The 20,033-nt window shown below is 56.8% G+C and overlaps 2 protein-coding genes across 7 annotated transcripts in view; one reads left to right on the forward strand and one right to left on the reverse strand.

The window, feature by feature from the left end:
- IFT140 (intraflagellar transport 140) overlaps positions 1-20,033 on the reverse strand; it is an 85,480-nt gene that overhangs the window by 12,327 nt on the left and 53,120 nt on the right. For all 6 annotated transcript variants that reach the window (XM_064295326.1, XM_064295327.1, XM_064295328.1 and 3 more), the window contains one exon: positions 17,937-18,136. In XM_064295326.1, coding sequence (XP_064151396.1) covers positions 17,937-18,136 — 200 coding nt within the window. The remainder of the gene's footprint in view (positions 1-17,936; positions 18,137-20,033) is intronic.
- On the forward strand, positions 5,144-15,005 carry TMEM204 (transmembrane protein 204). Its single transcript, XM_003417780.4, has 3 exons — positions 5,144-6,010; positions 9,199-9,354; positions 14,214-15,005. Exons 1-3 carry the CDS (start codon positions 5,731-5,733, stop codon positions 14,456-14,458), a joined length of 681 nt encoding a protein of 226 aa, XP_003417828.1. The 5' UTR covers positions 5,144-5,730; the 3' UTR covers positions 14,459-15,005.

Genomic DNA, 20,033 nt, shown 5'->3' on the forward strand with positions numbered 1-20,033 from the left:
GGCACACAGACCCCACCTTTTTCACCAGGTCCCCCCTACAGTCCTGCAGACCTTGGGGGAGGGGACCAAAAACACAGCTGTCCTGTCCAGATGGCCAAACTCTGGCTCCTGTGTGTTTGCTCATCTTCCTTCAGCCCAGCTCCTCTTTATCTCACACAGTATACAGTCACACAAGCACATTCTCACACTCACTCACTACACAGTCACATATGTATGTATTCATACACCATACTCACATACTATACACACACAGCCACCCACTCTCACACTCACTATATGGTCACATATGTATACACTTGCTAACCACAATTACATGTACACACTATACACACAGTATACACACACACTCTCACTGTATACACCGTCACATACACACACACTCACTATATATACACACACTATATACACACTCAAAATACACACAGCCACATAAGCACACTCTTACACTCACTATACACATACAATCACATGTACACACTATACACACAGCCGAATATGGGCACACACACACCGTACACACACTCACATACATACACACGCACATACTAGAAACACTCAATATACACATACAGCCACATAAGCACACATATTCACACTCACTCATACACTATAGTCACATATGTTCACACACTCCTGTGCTCACACATTCATACTAGTCTCACACACTATACAGGCATTCACACTACAGTCTCACACACATTGTACAGTCACATACACACACTCAAAAAGTCACACATGTATATTCACACACTACATGAGACAGTTTCTCATACGTACACTATACACACAGTCACAAACATACACACACAATTGTGTCAACAGCAGTGCCTCCTGCTTCTGGCCTGAGCAGATGTGTGGAAGCTCCTGGTCAGCCCCTCCAAAGAGCAGGCTCCGCAGGGAGAAGGGGCTGGTATTGTCTCCCTCCCCTGTCAGAGGGTGGCGTCCGAGGGGTGAGATCTCCTGGGACCTCAGTCTCCCTCGGCCTGTGCCGGGGGTCCAGGGGCAGTGCGGGTGGGGAAGTTGGACAGTCGGTTCAGATCTGACTAGGCCCTGAGATCACGAAGACAGGCTGGTTCAAATCCAACTACGCCCCGGGATCACGAGGACAGGCTAGTTCAAATCTGACTAGGCCCTGCGACCATGAGGACAGGCTCGTCCGCTCTGTAATGCCTTCTCACCCCTCACCTACACGGATGGTCTCATGAGGTCAAGAATGTGGCTGCTTATATGTGCACAGAACAGGCACGTGTGGGTGAGCCCCACCAGGGCACGTGTGGCCTCACTGGCAGTGACGCTGTGTTTTCTCTTTTAAAGCTTCCCTGATGCGCGCGTGCTCCTTGCCCTTAGGGTGCTGATCCAGGATTCTGCCAGGAGTCCTCTATTTGCTGGGCTTGGTGTAAGGCTCATGGGGACCAGGGTGGCACATGGCTTGTGGGCAAATGGTGCAACACATGGACAGGGGAAACGGTGTGCCTCCAGCCCCTCCACCCGAGGGCCCTCGTCCTCCCACAGCTCCCAGCTTCTCTGGACACTGCTGGGCCTGGTCCTCAGATGCAGACACTGAGCCCACTGCTCTTGGACAAAGAGGTCTTTCAAACAGCTCAGTGTGATGGCTAATGGGGAGGGAGCAAGAGAAATACAGTTTCCTTCTGGGTTATCTCTGTCTACCTTGAGTACCTCTTCCTGTTACTATTGGCACCAGCAGTGCCACACACACTCACATGGGGACACACCCTCACGTGCATGCACACACTCACAAAGAGACACACTCTCACACTCCTACACACCCTGAGGATAAGATGGCTTGGTGTTGGGGGTGTGACACGTGCTGCCCCGAGCAGGGCAGAGCGGGAGGGGCAGAGCATGTTCTTGGGTGGCCTGCTGACCTGAGGCCCCTCCCCTCGCATTTCAAGGCTGCTCTTGCCCAAGAAAAGAAAAAACCCAGGCCTCTGCAAAAGGAAGTCCGGCAGTGGTCAGGGCTGGTGGCTGCCTCCCTCCCACCTGGTCACTACAGGAACTCCTCCCCTTTGTCTGGAGAGTGGAGAGGCGGGGTGTACACAGGGCGGGGGTCTCCTGAGCGAGCATGGCTGCAGGTCTGTCCCCTGTGGGTGACAGCAGTGGCCCACCCCTCGGGCCCTCAGCACAGTGGAGTCGGACACGGCACACTGGGACCCGGGTGTTGCGGACAGGTGTCACGTGAGTGTCCCCATGCAGGTGAGGTCCTCTGTCAGTGCATGCACCCCTAACGCTTGGCATTCTGCTGGGTGTGGCATAGACGGGAGGATGCTGTGTGACTGCGACCACCCCTGATGGCTGCTGCCTGTGGGAGTGAAGCCCGAGGAAACATGGTGCTCTCGTTCTGGGCAACACGCATGGTCAGGCCCCACGGCACGGGGTGGGCTTCTGCGGGGGTCATGTGAGTGCGTGTGCCTGTGTATGTGTGCGTGTATGAGTGTGCCTGTGTGTGTGTGACATGCTTTACAACCTCTGTTCCAAGCCCTTGGTCGGGGCGAACCTTTGCTCCCCGACACTGCTGGGCTCCTTGAGCACTGAGCCCACACAATCCAGTGATCATACCACTCTGCCGGCTGACCCCGGATCAGCAACACCCTTTGCCACCCCACACTGCCCTTTCTCCAGGAGGCCGATGTGCTGTCTCCATCTTTTGGATGCAGAGTTCAGATAAGAAGCTGTCACTGTGAGGCTGGCAGGCACCTTACAACCCCACTCAGCTTAACAAGCCCACAGCACTGACACTGTCCAGGCATGTCCCACGCTGTCCAGGTGCATCCGGAGAGGGTCGAAGGCCCAAGGTGGGCTCAGGAAAGCTGGTGTCTTTCTTCCGTTTGCTTGTCCAGTGGCTTCAGGAAAAAACCATGTTCTGCCCTCAAGTACTTTCTTTGTACAAGGCAAGGTACCGCAACACTAGTCTTTCCCACTCTCTGTCCTCAGGTTGAGTTAGGAGGCATGCTAAGCACTGCAGCTGTTGACTCTTGAACACAAATGGCTCATATCCTCTAACAGGCAGAGCAGCCTGGGTGTGGCTACATGTGTGTCCCAAGCTGTGTGTCTCCCCAAAGGACAGGCTGGCCCTAGGGGGTGCATCCCAGGGCTGAAGCCACGGGACATGCTGTGTGCACGTGAGCAGTGGAGAACTCTGCCCCCAGAGCAAGAAGGTGCCACCACCTCCCTCCTCCCCAGGAACTCACGCCACCAAATGAGGAAGACCGAGTGGTGCTTCAGGGTGGGGGGGAGGCGAGGACGTGAGTGGACCAAGGGGAGGGTGGCCTGCTCCACCTGGCCGAACTCAGAACTAAGGGAAGATGCTAAACAAGGATAGGAACATCTGCAGGCGCACAGCCATTCCTGAGGCATTCCCCATGGAATGCCCTAGCTCAGGAATGCTGGACTCTGGCCCTGGAGTCTAGGGCCTGTACACCCACGTAAATCCCGAGACATAGACACCCGTGAGTCTCCACCTACCTCAGCAAACTTCCTGTTTCCGAGCAGTCTGTGCAGTAACTCACATCTGCACTTCATCAAGCCTGAGAGGCCACAAATGAAATGTAGATGGGGTGGTGGGGGATGGGCCTACTTTCTGGAAGAATCTGTCCTTTGTGAAACTGTTGGCCATGCAGGCCCCTCTGAGCTGCAGTGTGGAGACCCTTCCCCAGTCAGGGCTGCTGGCAACTGGAGGATCATGCTGGTGTCCTACTGCACAACCGGCACACTGAGGCCTGGCCTCCCCATCGTCCTCTGTCTCTTAATAGCAGATGTGTGGGCAGAAGAAAGGCTGGCCCAGTCAGCAAGGCCAGGGGCATAACATAGCGGGAGGGTGGTGCTCACCACCAGTGCCTCAGTGTCCCCCAGTAACAGGGATGACGTGGGAGCAGCAGTCCTGCCTAAGGGCAGGGTCAAGTCTGTGGAGGGGCCCCTCCTGGCTCAGTTAGCTACTCGGGCTGGAACCAAGGACCCAGTGGCCACCGGCAGGAGCTGCCTCAGAGTGTGTATCAGGGGTGGCTGATGCAGGGACCTGCTGAGGGTCCTGCACCCTGGCAGGACTGCCACATGGAAGTACCCCCATCCAGGGCAGTGGCGGGGGGCAGGGCGGGGCTCCAGAGTGGGCTGACCAGGAGCAGGGCCCTGTCTGGCCCGGCCTCCACTGGCCTGAAGGAAGGGAGGAAAGAGCTGGCTGGGCTCCTTCTGGGGTGTGGGCAGCATGCCCTCCAGATCTGGACCCACGTGTTTTATTGGAAATCAGCCACTGAAGTGCTTGTAGACAAGCCACGCTGCTGAACAGCCAAGGGATCTAACCTCTTCTCCAGGCAGTCCTGGCCCTGGGAACTTAGGGCCCCAGAGGCCCCTAGGAGGGACCACGGGCAGTCGGGTGTGGGCGACTTGGGGCATCCCTGCGTCAACAAGGGCAGAATGGGAGGCCTGGAGTGTCCCTGGGTCAACATGAGGGGCCTGGGGGGCCTGGGGCATCCCTGGGCCAACACAGGGGATATGGGGGGCGGGGGGACTGGAGGTTCTTTGGATGAACACAGGGTATGTGAGAGCAGACAGACCAATGCGCAGAGAAGCTGACCCAGAGAAGCAGGCAGAGGGGACAGGAACTTTGAGCACAACGGGGGCAGACTCTCAGCTGCCACATCCATTACAAGTCTGATGGAAAAAATTCTAATCAAGTGACCCCCCTACAAGCAATCAGCACAAAGGCTCTTCAAGACTGATGATCCGTGAAGGCTGCTCAGTGCCCACCTGCTATGTGCCAGCGCGGGAAGACCCTGGTTGAGATCTCATGCACGCATCAGACATGGTGTGCTGTCCCTCCCCGTCCCCGTCAGATCTGGGAGTGACTTGTCCCCACCCTGTCTTAAGGGCATCACCATGTGTGACCCTCTGTGGTGACAGTAGACACCAGGGCAGGCCCTGTGCGTGGGGTGTCCTGCGTGGCTGCTGACCAGAGTGTGGGACCTGAGAGCCGTGTGCTGGGCTCCAGAACGTGAGGCGTGAGGGTGGGGGGCAGCTTCGTGTGGCGCCAGCCCTTCCTCCCAGGAAGCACATCCTGTTGGTGTCTGGCCGGCAGAGCTGCTGTTTGCTGCAGTTGGCTACGCCCTCAGCTCACCAAAAACAGCCTCAAAAAAAACATTTCCCCTCTGCTGAGAGACAGGGCAAGAGACCACACACACCAGCACACACACTTCCTCGCAGCAGCCCGGTGCCTCCGGGACCAGCACCTTGCAGTGGTGACTCCAGGAGAGGACATAGGCGTGGACCGCCGGTTGCTGCACCCTTGCCCATCTCAGCAGCTCTCCGTGGTGGCCCACGAGAGGCTGGTCCAGGGAGTGTGGCTGGGGCAGACACCCCTGCTGCTGGCTCCTGAGCTACTTTGTTTACTGCTGCCTACAGCAGGTGAGAAGAGCTGCCGCTGGCCTTGTCCCTGCATCCCAGGAAGACCACACAGGACCCTGGGCCCTCACCATCCCTGGTTCCTCAGGATGGGCATCTCAGCAAGGGTGCCCTGCACTGGCCTGGCCCTGCTCCAGGTGCAGGAAGCCGGGTGAGCGGCATCACGTGTGGGGACTTCACGGCCCCGCTGAGCCCCGCGCAGCCCCGAGAATGAGCGGCGACGTCCTCTAGCCACCCAACACCCGCTCAGTCCCCTTGGCGCCCCACAGAGGCCCAGACTTTGGGTTTCCTGCACAGCAGACAGCGCGGCCGCCAGCAATGACCATCCAGAAACTTGTGGCCTTGGCTGTGCTGGCGGCCCTCATCTCCCTGGTGCTCAACAACGCGGCGGCCTTCACTCCCAACTGGGTGCACCAGACGCTGGAGGATGGGCGCCGGCGCAGCGTGGGGCTCTGGAGGGCCTGCTGGCTGCAGGATAGGGCGCACAGGGGGCCGGGCCCCGGTGCTAGGCCCCTGCTGGCTGATGAGCATGAGTGTGAGGCCCTGAGCTGGGGCTCTGAGGTGGCCGGCTTCCAGGAGGCTCGGGGCACCGTCAAACGTAAGTCTCAGGGGCCAAGGGGAACAGGAGATGGGAGGCAGATGGAGGCGTGTCTGGGGGTGGGGGACGGGTGAGGGGGTGACTGCTGACTCTCCCAATCCCTGGCCTGGACTGTAGGCCACCACCTGCCCCATCCCTCCTGAATGAGCAGTAGGCTTAGAAGGTGGGGGCTCCTCCTGGGGGATGGTCCTCCGTCAAGTCTGGGAAAACACGTTTCTCAGTTGAAAATAAGTATTTTTAAGGAGTAAAAGTCCACAGGGAGTTTACGGAATTGTGCTGTCTCTACGCCTGTTGGGGTCTCTGAGGCAGTGGGCAGTGTGGGGTCACGGAGGACAGATTTAGACCAGAGGGGGAGGGCCGGAGTGGCAGGTGGGGACAACACAGGTGGGTAGGGACCCCCAGCTCCCACCTCCATTGCAGGGTAGCCCCTGATGGGCCGTTGCGTCACAGGGCCCCCTGGCTGCTCTGGAAGCTGGGAGGGTCCTGTTACTGGCACCATATCACTGAGATGCAGGCCCCGTGACGGCCCAGGTACCCAGGGCTTCAGTGCCGCCCAACAGCATCATGGATGTCCTAACCACACCTCTCCTTAACAAAGTGCCTGGGCACTGAGAGCTGTTGGTGCTTCCAGACAGCTTCCCAGAGGCTGTAAAACAACACAGTGGGGCTGTATGTGCATGGGACGGGCCACCACAGACCTGTCCTCATGCCTGCTGTGGGCTCAGAGCCCACGGACCCTGTATGTGGGGACCACCATGCCATGTCACAGGTCACGGGGGAGCAGCGGAGAGGTTCAAGTGCAGCCTGGTGCACGGGGGCACAGGGGTGCGGGCCCACTGCAGCCTGGCACCCATGCACTGCCCAGCTGTGGGTCTCCTGTTCCCTGTCTGGCCTGCCTCCTAAGCCCCTCGGCCCCCTGGCCTCAACCCTGCGTCTGTCCACCTGCCAACAACACCTGTCCCTCTGGAGGCTCCAGTCCCTGCTTTCCATCTCTTACCATCAACCAGTCCCCGGGCAGGGGTTGGCAATGCTGCCTTTGGGGTATTTTGTGCATCAACCATTCCTGCCCAGCCCCTTTGGTCCACAGGCTGAGGCCTTATCACCTCGAGTATTCCCCACCAACCAGGCCTGAATACTACCAGATCTTCCCCTCTTACTCAAGAGCCTTCATGGGTCCCCACAGGTCGATGCCACATCATCAGTCCCCCCACTGCAAAGCCCCGCTCCTCCTTCTCTTTCACTGTGCGTGAGGTGTCCCTGAGGTGCCAACTGGGATGGCTCCCTGTGACCACATTGCAACCCCCAGAGCCCCCATATGCCTGACTTCTCACCTCTGAAGGCCTGTGGTACTCTGCTTACCTGTCTCCTCAGAATCCCTCAGGGGACTCACCTGTCCCCACCTGCCCTCACCTGTCCCCACCTATCTGGTTTGCTCCCTACCACCACATGAGCTTCTTGGGCAATTAGAAAACATCTCCACTACTAGCCCAGCATACACATGCAGCGGCCCTGTGGATTCTGAACAGCCAGTATCTGTTCAAAACAACAGAAATGTCAACAGGAGCTTCTCGTGAAGAAGGCTGAACAGAAGATGCTGGCCGCTGACAGGATGTTCCCCAAGTTCCCGTGACTCAGCACGGCATGGACAAAGCTGCCCTGAGTGAACACTTCCTCAGGGAACAGAAGGGTCTCTCCACTGGCTTTGGCTGCAGGCCACGTGGCTCAGCCCCTGGTGGCCTGGGGCCATGACTGGCTTGGAATGCAGACCAGGATGCCTGGAGCATCCTCTGCACCTTACAGCCCACTCCCGCCTCAGCTCCTCAGGAGCCCACACCTGCTTCAGGTCTAACCGAGTCCAGAGGGCAGCCCTATGAGGCCTTGGCATGGACCCTGGATGATGCATGTGTGCTCACACTCACAGAAGTGATACATCTTCCTGGGTACTGGAAACCCATGCTCAGCACTTCTTGGGGAAGCACGTCTGTCCTGCGGTACGGACAGTCCCGTGGTTCTGTCCCTAATCCCAGCCAGGGTAGTGAGGATGCCACTTCACGTACCGTCTGTCACAGTAGCCACATCCTCAGAGTATCTAGACGGCACTCAGACAATGGACACATGAAGGCTAGGAGGGAGAGGGATGCTCACGAAGAGTGGATGTGTGGCCCGGCATGGATCAGGATTTTCTCGATATTGTTCATCCAAAACACACTACAGAAACAAACTCAAAGCTGAGGACAACACAGACAGTTGCTTTCCCTCAGTATCCTGATGTCTTGGCTCTGCTCGCTGTGGTCTGTTTTGGAGCCTTCAAAGTTAACTGGACCTGTAAGCGTATGCTGCTGGTGTACACCATCGGTATATACTGTAAAAGTGCTGTTTTATCACCACTGAGCTGGGTTTCTGTTCAGATCTCATTTAGGGGAGAGGTTTCTCTGCTACAGAGCTGTAGCCGGCTCTGTTCCCTGCAGGCAGTGCCCCCTTGTGGTCTGTCCCCGTTGCCCCTGTGAGCCCTGCCCACCTCACTCGGAGCACCAGGGGCAGGACAGAGCATCAGAGGATGAGGGGTCCTGGCTCTGTTGCAGGCAGGGCACGTGGTTTTGGCAGAAGAGTGGGAGAAAGGCCACAGGTCCGGATCCAGCCCTCAGTGGCTGCGAGTGACCGTGGACAAGTCGCTCATGCTGCCTGTAAGGATCATCACTTGGTGGGTGATAACACCCACCTCCAAGGCACGGCCCCTGACGACTGCTGAGACCCCTACATGGCGCCTGCACGCCGATGCTGCATCCCAGGCGAAATGACAGTGAACAGGACCCCAGCTCTGCTAGTGTATGGCCCCTCTGTGTTCCCCTTTATGGGCAGGGGCAGAATGCGGGCCCAGAAAGTGCACAACTAGGGACATGCTTTCCCGAGATGATTAAAGTCACCACAGAAGGCCTGCCCCAGTGGGGTGGGAACCCCAGCACTGGCCTTTGATGCATGCGTTCTGTGGCCAAGGAGGCATGTGGGCACCTGCTTATGAGGCTGGGCTGAGGCACCAGTGAAGGGCAGATGCTTCCAGACAGCTCTGCAAAGTGTTTCTGCGTGGATGCAGGCACGGTCCTTGCTCTTTCCAACACGCATGGTCCCGCTGAGGGTGGGCACACTTAGGCAAGGTGTGAACTGCGCTGACCTGCCTCTCTCCCCTGCAGTGCAGTTCGACATGATGCGTGCCTGCAACTTGGTGGCCACAGCGGCGCTCACGGCAGGCCAGCTAACATTCATGCTGGGGCTGGTGGGCCTGCCACTGTTGTCACCCGAGTACCCTTGCTGGGAGGAGGCCATGGCTGCCGCATTCCAGCTGGCGAGTGAGTACCTGTGGGTGGGTGGCTGGGTGGGCTGCTGGGTGGGCTGTGGACCATGGTGGGGACCTGGGCACAGATGGCCTGGGGAGGGGCTGTGGGCTCCCACCAACCCCTGGCTCATCTCCCACCCATCGTGCAGGAGAAAGCAAGACAGAACTGCCCATACCCAGCTTTGCGCCAATGGGTACACATCCACTCCTTTTTAAACTCTGTGTGGAACATACTGTGACAAGGGAGTGAGTGTCAGAGGCTGTGTGGGCTCTTGTACCACTAGGCACCAAGGCGATATATGAGGAGGCAGCTTGGGGAGACTGGTCCCTGCTGTGGGCAGAGGCAGGGCCCACAGTTGAGACTGGCTGACCCCTGGCTCACATGCATAGGGGTCTGGAGGTGGGAGATGGCAGGCGTGGGTCACCTAGTTTGCAAATGGGAGCCAGGGCATGCATGAGGCCCCAGTCCTGGCTCAGCTGCACAGAGGTGAGCCTGTACTGCTCCTTGGGTGGCCCAGGGGGATGCTCCATCCATGCACTGTGGAGGCAGGGCCATGTGAAGCCACACTATACAGGGCCAGAGGGGGCCCAACCCCCAGCTGGTTAGCTTTCCTTCTCTGTCTTTCATCCTCACCAGGGTCTGGATGTACAGACCTGACACCCCGTGGAGGGGCGGGGGGGGGCGCGGGGCGGGCAGGAAGTGTGATGTGGACATTCTTGGAACAGTGAGCTTCCGGCTAACAGTTCTTAAGAATCGCACCCAGGATGCATTGACACATTGAGGTAGAAGCTACAGTGGAGAGCGCAAGGGTGGGTAGGAAGCCCTCGCTCTCCTGTGCTATCGACTGCCTCCTCGCACGAAAGCTCTGCGTTCCGATGTGGCCACTCAGCCCTGGCCCACGCCGAGTTTCACAGAAAGCACTGGAATGGCACTCTGTCCTGACACCATCAGTGTGAGCCTGGGCCAATTCCTCAGCTGGCTTGTGCTTCAGTTTACCCAACTGCAAACCCGGCTGCCCCTGCTCAGGGTGTTTAGGGCTGGGTGGGGTGGGGAGGTGCGGTCCTGAGCAGGGTGATCAGAAGTTCATGGTCTCTGCCTGCCCCATCCTCCACGTGACTGCAGGTGAAGACATACATTTCACAAGATGTCTGCCCGCTTAGGAAAATCACCCACTCTGCTCATTGCACCCTCAGAGACAAGAGTGAGAGCAAGAGTGAGACAGACTGCTTTCCTGGGTTTTACTGACACTGACATCCAAGTAGCTGGGCTGAAGAGAAACATGTTAGTGGCAGAAAGGAAACAGAAGTACCAAGATCGTCTTTTTGAAAACAACTCCTTTAGCATGGCAGTCACACATGTCGCTGTGCATCGTAAGAAACTTCCTTTAGACTCTCAATTTGGGATGACGACGAGGATGTCACTGGCCTGGACACGTCAAGGTGGAATCCTGCTTCTTACAAACTATTTCAGAACGAGTCAGAGCTGTTTCCAAATCACGCATACATTTTAAAAGAACTGGGAGGCAGCCTCACTGACTAAAGTCTGGATGTCCTGTGGGGCCCCAAGAAGAGGGAACGCTGCCCAGCCTCCGGGGCCTTCCCCTCAGCAGTCCAAGGCCATATAACCCCGGAAGGTCGGACCAGGATCTGTTCAGACAACGACCGGCAGGTGGGCTGTTTCTGCCCTCCATGGCCCGGCTGTCACCCCTCCAGCTTGTTTTTCCAGTGAGGAAACTTGAGGCCTTGTTTAGACGCGCTCCGTTGACAAACAGTCCCGGGAGCAGCACTGCACTTTCTTCTCAGGGCTAATTTTAGAGCGAGGTTCTTTCCCGGCCTGCTCTAAACAGTTGGGAGAGACTGCAAGGCGCCAGGATATCCTTCCAGGGACAGGAAATGCTGCCGCTACCTGTTGTGCAAGCCGAGCTGTGTCCTCACGCTGGGGGTGGGCACAGGGGAGGATGCTCACCAAGAGAGGAGGGGACAGGAGCTCTGGAGTCTCCGAGGGACTCGGAGGGTCCCGAGCTGGTGGGAGAGTATAACCACCCACAAGGAGGTCCCCGTCTGCTCTGGAGCAAGGAGATGGCCTTGTTCCCTCACTTGTCTGCTCCACAGAGGCTCCTGGGACTAGGACCATGCTTGCATGGTGCTGGCTGCCCCCACTGGGGGTGACATCGGGGTGAAGCTACAACCATGACAGCCCTAACCCGCTCAGCCTCCATACACAGTGGTGCTTCTTTCCAGTTTCTTTGCAGAATTTCCCAGTGTATTCTCCCATCTACCTTCATACCCAGAAGATTCTTTTCTCCCCCTTCCTCTGCCCCATCCCATCACCTGAGAAGTGGCACGTTTTCCTGCTCCCATTGGGAACTCAGGACCTGCAATACCCAGCTCCCCACAGTAAGGTGGCAAGGTGGTCAGGAAGGGTGGGCCAGCAGCCCTTGACCCCATGCCCCAAGGCAGCTGCTGCGTGGGATACCAGGCCTGGGCCTTTGCAGGCCACAGAGCAAGGCAAGGCTGCAGTTCGGGGTGTGCCTCTGCTGTCTATCTGTCCGAGATGTCATCACACAGCAGGCTTCATGTCAGTCCTCTTGGTCTGTCTCTCCCCCTCCCCCTTTCCCCTTTTGGTCAAGCTCAGGAGCGTAGTGGACCTGGAACATTGGGGTTTTCTCTCCTTCCTGGGGTCTGTCTGGGGTGTGAGCTAGCTGGCTGCAGTCTGTTGGCTGATCCAGCCCCAGTACATGGAGCCCTTCTCACTGGGCTGTGAATGCCAAGGAGCCACAGGAACGTAGGCAGCTGGGGGACCTGGGGTTGAGCTTGTGGACAGGCACCTGCCAGAATGGGCGCCCCATGGATCCCACTCCCTCCACCTCCTGGACCCCTGGAGGGAGCCGCTAGGACAGTGTGTGGAGGCCAGCTCTCCGGGCTCTGCGCTGTGAAGCCACATAGCTTGCATGCTGCGGGAGGCCCCATCTTCTCGTGGCCGAAGCAGCACTGAGGGGGCTTCAGGAAGACACCCAGGAGAGGGGCCTCTGGGCTCGTTTGATGCAGACCGCAGGGGCGAGAGAACATCAGAGCGTCAGTTTGTGTGTGCTGGAGGGGCCACAGAGCCCAGACAAGTGCCATCCCTCATGCCTACACCACGGGAATGACCGCCCCGCCCTAGGGGCCACTGAGGCCGGGCATCGTCACAAATGCTCACTAGGGTTACATGCTGATTCTCTCTAAGCCCTGTGGACAGCACCCACACAGGAGCCGTCAGTTCAGTTCCAGAACGTTCCCTCAAGCCAGTGTGAGTGCTCCCTGAGGGAGGTTCGGCCAGGCACCCCTGCCCCCACAGTGGGCGCTGTCTTGCAGGGCACAGCCTGGCCAGGCTCCCAGTTTCCTAAAGGCATGGGCTCTCTCCCTGCTCCTGGTTTCCGGGGCACCTCACCCCATGCCTGCCCTCCAGGACCCGCTGAGTCTGGCCCAAGGACAGCACTTCCAGCTTAGACTGGAGAGTCAGTCAGAGTGCTCTCTAGGCTCACGCTGGATCTTCAGAGGGCGAAGCCTTGGCCCCTTGACCCTCCAGGCAACCATGTTGATGGGCTCCGAGAGGCTGCTGTCCTGGGAGCGTCAGACGCTCACATCTGGTTCAAGCTCCCTAAGGTGCCAGCTTGGAGTATGGCCTGCTCCAGCTGCCCGCATACACAACGCCCTCTGGGTCAGGGTGAGGATGTGGGCATGCCTGCATGGTGATGGCCGGGGGGCTCTGAGGCTCAACAGGTCCCTTGTTTTCTGGGCAGTCTCAGCTCCAGCGCAGCCGCTTCACTTCTCGTGGACTCTCTCCTTTCACCAGACCCCTGCTGTCCCCACTTCACCAAAGATGTCGAGGGCAAGCCACCTCAAGTCCTTTTAGGAGAACAATGGCATACAAGTCCCCAGCACCACTTGGGCCCTGGGGATGGTGTCTGGGCCGTGCCACCCTGCACCATGTTTCTGCAGACATACCAGCTCCTGCTCACAGAGTGGTTCCCAGCTCACCAGCTCCCATTTCCAAAGCAAACAGCTCCTTCCTGTGAGCAGCCGTAGCGGCGGGCACAGTGGTTCAGCCTGCAGAGATGCCACGTCCAGTCTCGTTTCCTTCCTGCCCCCTTCCTCGGTGGGACCGAGTCACAAGGCCTTCCTTGGAGCGGCTGTCAGTGTCAGTGCCCCTCCTGCACAGTTGAGCCGTGTCTGAGTGTGCTCCAGGGGCCACACAGTCTGTGTCCCCACAGCCTGCCACTTGGCTGTTCTGGACCCCACCCTATAGCTGGCCCCATCTCATTGCCATCTGGAGTCTCACGCCAGACTGGACCGAAGCTCGTCCCCGGGGTGGTGGGGGAGGGTGTGACCCCACCCTCTTCCCTAAGCACACTGAAGCTGGGCTGTTTGGATTTTTTTAAAGAAAACCTCTATTTCCTCTAAAAGACAAAAGCAGAGAACATGCCTCTGAACAGGAATCTGCACTCAGTTAAACGCTCATCTGAGCTGTTTCTGACATGATGTAGAGAACACCTGTGCTTGCTTCCACTTTGAATTATTTATAAAACCCAGAAGGGGTTGTCATCTGTCAAGTCGTCAAGGTTTTGGTGTGGCCTCTGAGGGGAGGCCAACTGGGAAAGGTTGCCCGCTAACTCACAGCCACAGGAAGTGATTCTGGGGGACCGGTATCTCATTGAGACATAGGATCATGTGCAGGCACCCTCTCCACTGCCACCACAGGCCAGAGGGCCTGGCCAAGACCCAACAAAGGCCCCTCAGTCTAAGGGGACCACCCCAGGGTGGGGCCAGGGTGGGAGGCCAGCACCCCACAGTCCTTCTCCTTGTCTCTGACCAGCCCTCTCTCCCCTGCAGGCTTCGTCCTGGTCATTGGGCTGGTGACCTTCTACAGGATCGGCTCCTACACCAGCCTGTCCTGGTCTTGCTACCTGAACATTGGCGCCTGCCTCCTGGCCACCCTGGCAGCAGCCGTCCTCATCTGGAACATTCTGCACCGGAGGGAGGACTGCATGGCGCCCCGTGTCATTGTCATCCGCCGCTCCCTCACGGCCCGCTTCCGCCGCGGGATGGACAACGACTACGTGGAGTCCCCCTGCTGACAGTCCCAGGGACCCTCTCAGGACGCTGCCATTGAATGTCCAGTGTAACAGTTAGACTGTCTAGAGACCAAGGGGCTGCAGAGCCACCTCACTGCTGTGCAGAGGTGCAGGGGATAAGGGTTACCTGTGTGTCCGTGTACATGACACACATGTACATTGCTGTTATATATGGGTATACATAGGGTTTGTATATGGGAGCATCTGCGTGCTCAATGTGCTACAAAGTGTCTTGCTGCCGCCACCATTGCTTCACATCTGCATGTGTTTCATAGGTGTTGACAAGAACGAGAATTGGGGTGCAGGCGAAGGGCTACCAGCCCCACCTGGGTGGGGTTAATTTATCCTGCTCCTTCAGAGAGGGGCATCGCTGGTGGAAGGCTATGTTGGTGGTGTGGAATGTCCAGGCAGATGCCCCAGAAATGTCCACGATGTGCCCCTGGTGAATCTGGACTCACAACCCAAGCACTGCAGTTTCTGACAGAGCCATCCTGGTGTACATTTTGCTCCTGGTTATTTTTCTAAGTTAAAATAAAGCACAGGCCTCTCACCACTGTCTTTTAGAACGTGTGTCCTAACCCTCCATCTTTCCACCACGTGGGTTAGAGGACTTGGGCCTGTTTTTCTGTCACTTTTGCATACTGCAAGTAAGACAAGAGTTGAACAGCCCTTGGTGAGGCCGGGTGGAGCATGTGGGGTCACTCACACTCTTGTTCCCATCCCCAGTGACCTGAGCTCAGGAGCCCTCCCACCTGAATAGGCTCTCTGAGGTCTGGGGACAGGCGGGCAGCCTGCGGAGGGAGCATTTGGACCAAATCTCTTGGCTTGAAAACAATGCAGAGATTGGCTCGCTTTTCCCCAGAAGAACCCCCAGTGTCTTCAGCCAGATTCTTTGTGGCTACAGAATGCCTTCATGCTGCTGCACTAAGCAACCCTCTTCCGAAACCTGCAGACCATTCACCATCAGGTCAATTTCAGCTCACAGTGACCCCATGTGTGTCAGATACAACCATGCTCTATTGCGTCTCAATAGCTGAGGTTTTTCAGAAGCAGGTCACCAGATCTTTCTTCTGAGGCACCTCTGGGTGGCCTGGAACCTTCAACCTTTCGGCTAGCAGCCAAGCATGTCAACTGTTTGCTCTGCCCAGGGACTCCACTTAAGCTAGTTGTTGTTGGTAGTTGCTGTTGAGTCGATTCCAACTCACGGTGCCCCCATGTGACAGAGTAGAACTGCTCCATGGGGTTTTCAAGGCTGTGACCTTTCAGAAGCAGGTCACCAGACCTGTTTTCCAAGGCACCTCTGGGTGGGTTTGAACTGCCAACATTTCGGTTAGTAGCTAAGCACCACCCAGGGACCCTAACCCTCTACAAGGTGGATCAACCATTGCACCCCAGTTTGAAGAGAACACCCCTCGATCCGTACCACAGGGTTGAATGCTAGCCCCCAGGGCCTGGCACCTGGCAGTCCTTGGTCCGGCCCTGGTACCAGCCCCGTGCTGCACAGCCAACCCTACCGTCATTCGGAGGCACGAAGTGAGGAGATCCCCCTTGGAGCTGGGGGCTGCAGCTGGCCCCTCTGGCCCCCTCCTCTGCCCCAGGCTGTGCCCTCTTTCAGTTTGGCCTGGGAACCCAAGCTGCTCGAATAGGTTAGCGTTAGAGCAATGGTGAATGGGGGCCGGTGCTCTCCATGGAGCTGTGCACAGCGACATGCCTTTGCATGGACAGGCCACCTCCCAAAGACGCGGCACAAAATGTAGAAATACCCAGGGTGGGACCCTTGCACAATACACAGATGAGCACACACAGACACCCCTCCTCCTACGCAACTGCATTCCTGGAATGGACCTTTCCCAGTCACACCCTAAAAATAACTTCTAAAAATACTAGTGGAATATTTAAGACGCTGTATTGTTTCTGCTCATGTTACACATGTGACTGTTTAAACTGTTGGCCATGCGGTCGGTCAGTCTGTGGTCACGTTTACGTCTGTTGGAACGTGCGTGGAGAAGGACTATGCCCTGCCACGAAGCCCCAGCCCACCCCAGTACCCGATGGCCACTAGTCTACAGGGCTAGGTGGAGGATGTTCTAGAAAGACAACAGGCCAGGGGTCCCATGCTGTTTGAGGGGTACTTTCTGTGCCCTGGTGGCGCAGTGTTTAAGCATTTGGCTGCTAACCAAAAGGTTGGCAGTTCGAATCCACCAGCCACTCCTTGGAAACCCTATGGGGCAGTTCTACCCTGTCCTGTAGCTCCTGCTATGAGCCGGAATGACTCGATGGCAATGGGTTTGGTTTTTGTTTTCGGTGCTGTAGAAACCATCCCTGCAAGATGAGTGAGCACATGGCTCAGGCTACTTGATTACTCATCCCCATGCCACCCACCCCGTTTTGGTTTCACTCACTCTTCAATACTTTTTTCTGCCCTTTGGAAATGAAAATGCGTCCCAGGGCCCTGTGAAGAACTCCTGTGTGCGTTCTCCCAGGACAGGGACGAAGGGCTGCAGACAGCCCTGTGCTCAGAGGCTTTTCTGGAACCGTTTTCACTGTGTTTCCATTCCGTTGTCACAGGGGTTTGTTTATTAAGGTCTTTTCTGTTCAGCAGCAATGGTTCCCAGGGGGACAGGTCTCACTAACCTTTAGCAACCTCAGAACTTTCAACTAGGAAGTATTCAGAACACTTTAAAACAAATTGAGATGGTTAAATAAATAAACAGCCCAAGAGGACCCAAGTGCAGCTGCCTGCCACAAAGGCTCACCCGCAGGACAGGCCAGCAGGGCAGGTGTCATAGTTAGCAAAGACTATGAGCCTGACACCGTCACAGGGAACCAAGCAAAGACCATGAGCCCACCCTGACACAGTCACAGAGTACAGAGCAAAGACCATGAGCCTTATACAGTCACAGAGGATCGAGTAAAGACCATGAGCCTGACACAGTCAGAGAGGACCGAGGAAAGACCATGAGCATGACATAGTCACAGAGGACTGTGTAAAGACCATGAACCTGACACAGTCACAGGGGACTGCGTAGACCATGAGCCTGACACAGTCACAGAAACCAAGCAAAGACGATGAACCTAACACAGTCAAGGAAGACCATGTAAAGACCATGAGCCTGACACAGTCACAGAAGACTATGCAGAGACTATGAGCCTGGGACAGTCACAGAGGATAGACGAGCAAAGACCATGAGCCTGACACAGTCACAGAAGACAAGCAAAGACCATGAGACTACCCTGACACAGTCACAGAGGACTGAGCAGAGACCATGACCCTGACACAGTCACACGGGACCGAGCAGAGACCATAAGCCCACCTGACACAGTCACAGAGGACGAGCAAAGACCATGACTCCACCCTTATATAGTCACAAAGGATTGAGCAACTTCAGCATCTAACTCAGAAGGGAAGAGATGCCCTGGAGGTGAAGAATCCAGAGGGTATACAAGTCGCTTCCCAGCGTATCAGCGGCTGGCACCTTACCTCTTGATGAGCTTGATGGACTTGAAGGCCTCGTCCATGTCCCCAATTGTGACGAAGAAGCTGAAGTTGAGCATAGCATCCCGCGTGGGCCGGTCGCAGTCCTCTAGCCCCACAAAATCCCGGAGCGGACTCCTGCCCACCATCTGGGGAGCCCAGTGGTTCCCAGTGTCCACATGGTCCTCTTTGACTGCTTCCCCAGGCTGAAGGACAAGGAGCACCATTCACCGGTCAGCTCACATGCAACGCCACTGCCCATACCCAGTCCCCTCCTCTGATCCATGTTGATTACGGGACAAATTCCCACCGGCAGGCAGACGTGGACAGCCAGCTCTGCCAAAGACAGTGGGAATCTTTAGGGTCATGGGAACTCACTGGGGCTTGGGGCCGGGAGTTCAGACAGCAGGACAGACAAATGCGTGCTCATATGAACTCAACCTTCGGTCTCAGACTCATCAAAGTCAGATTCTTAGCCTTTACGCAGCAGCTGTAATCGTTCCCAGCTCATGCCTTTCTTTTAAGGATTAAGTGAAAAATCACATGGAGAACAGCCCTTTGTGAACTACAAGAAATGATCACCATTTACAATCACCAGGAGTTGCTGGGTGGTGAAATGCTTAATACACTCAGCTGCTAATAGAGCAGTGGGAGATTTAAGTCCACCCAGAGACGCCTCGGAGGAAAGGCCTGGTGATCTACTTGTGAAAACTCAGCTCTTTTCTGACACACGTGGGGTCCCCATGAGTTGGGGTCAACTCGATGGCACCAGGTTTCTATACATCATCCAGGCAGAGGTGTGCTGGGGTATGCAAGGTATTGGAATGAAGGTGCCAGCGCTGCTGCAGGTAGGATCCCAACACTAACCCAGGCTGGCATCTCCCCCTCCACTGGTGCTTCTCAGAACTGTCAGCCTAGTACAGTGGTCCCCAGACAGATGCACAACGAGGAAGCTGCTTCTATGGGTTTGGCCCTAACACCATGCCTCACACAAGAGCGTACTTTTAGCCACCCGGCCTGGGCACCTCCTAGCCTCGGTAACTCTGTATCCAGCCCCTTGAAATGCACCCAACTCGGGGACCAGGTGCTGTCTTCCCCCTCGTCAAGCCCACCCCCTTCCCGGCTAGAGGCCCCCATGCACCCTACCCCTAACATGTACCATCTGCGCTCCTCTCTGTGGGCTCCAATTCTTGGGCATGTGTGTACTTGCCACACCCAAATAGGGCCCCAACACCTGTCCTTGGGCCCTGTGTCCCCTCCGGGTGTTGCTCAATGCCTGCTATTCCTCCATGGCTCTTGGGACGGCTCAAGCCTCCTGCCCTCACTGGACACCCGATGGGCTCCCGGCCCTGGCTCCTCCTAGCCAGCAGCCCCACTGGATTGGGCTTCTCAGAACCAGCGGCACGTCGGTGGCTTGGGTGCTGGCCAGCTCTCTGAGATACAGGTGGGCATGGGACCCCTTGACTCAGAGATGAGCTTGGCAGGAGCTTGTCTGGGAGACCACAGGCTGAGAGGGGCACACATTTGGGGGCAGGTGGGGGTGTGCAGGTCACACCAGGCAGCACACGGGGGACAGGGGCATTTGGGCAGTTGTGCATGAAGTGGGAAGCTGTCAGAAAGTGTGCCCACCAGAGCTGTGAGGAGGACCCCTTCTGGCTCTGGTAAAGGAGTGGGAAACATGTGGCCCCAATCTGGAGCTGACTAAATTAATCCTAATTAAAGCATGGTCCCCGTGTGAGCACAGGCCCCAGAGTTCTCATGAAAAGAAGCGTGCACTCAATGAGTGCAGCACTGTGGTGGCCTGCCCTGCACGCTACCCATGTGTCCCTATTTGGTCCCCACCAAGCTCTGGGTGTGGGAGCCGGGAGCCAGGGCCTGCCTCTCTCACCATGGCCCCAAACATGCACAAAGCGGAACCTCGAAGAAACTTAACCTGAGGGAGGCCCGTTTTTAAGCACTTTGTGGCTGTTTGTCATAACTCCTACAAGGGTCCAATTAATAATGGCTCCTACATCGCAAATGCAGATAAACTCAGTGTTCCCTGTATGACATACGACCACCTGGGGGATTGCCTCATCGTGGCCATATCGCTAAGCCAGGCCA

Source organism: Loxodonta africana, chromosome 12, assembly GCF_030014295.1.
Source record: "Loxodonta africana isolate mLoxAfr1 chromosome 12, mLoxAfr1.hap2, whole genome shotgun sequence".
Classification (NCBI taxonomy): domain Eukaryota; kingdom Metazoa; phylum Chordata; class Mammalia; order Proboscidea; family Elephantidae; genus Loxodonta; species Loxodonta africana.

Excerpts from the sequence above, each read along its gene's own strand:
- TMEM204 (XM_003417780.4), top strand. The coding sequence starts at position 5,731 with ATGACCATCCAGAAACTTGTGGCCTTGGCTGTGCTGGCGGCCCTCATC. Across the intron at positions 6,011-9,198 it reads GGCTCGGGGCACCGTCAAAC|TGCAGTTCGACATGATGCGT; the intron begins GTAAGTCTCAGG and ends TCTCCCCTGCAG. Across the intron at positions 9,355-14,213 it reads TGCCGCATTCCAGCTGGCGA|GCTTCGTCCTGGTCATTGGG; the intron begins GTGAGTACCTGT and ends TCTCCCCTGCAG.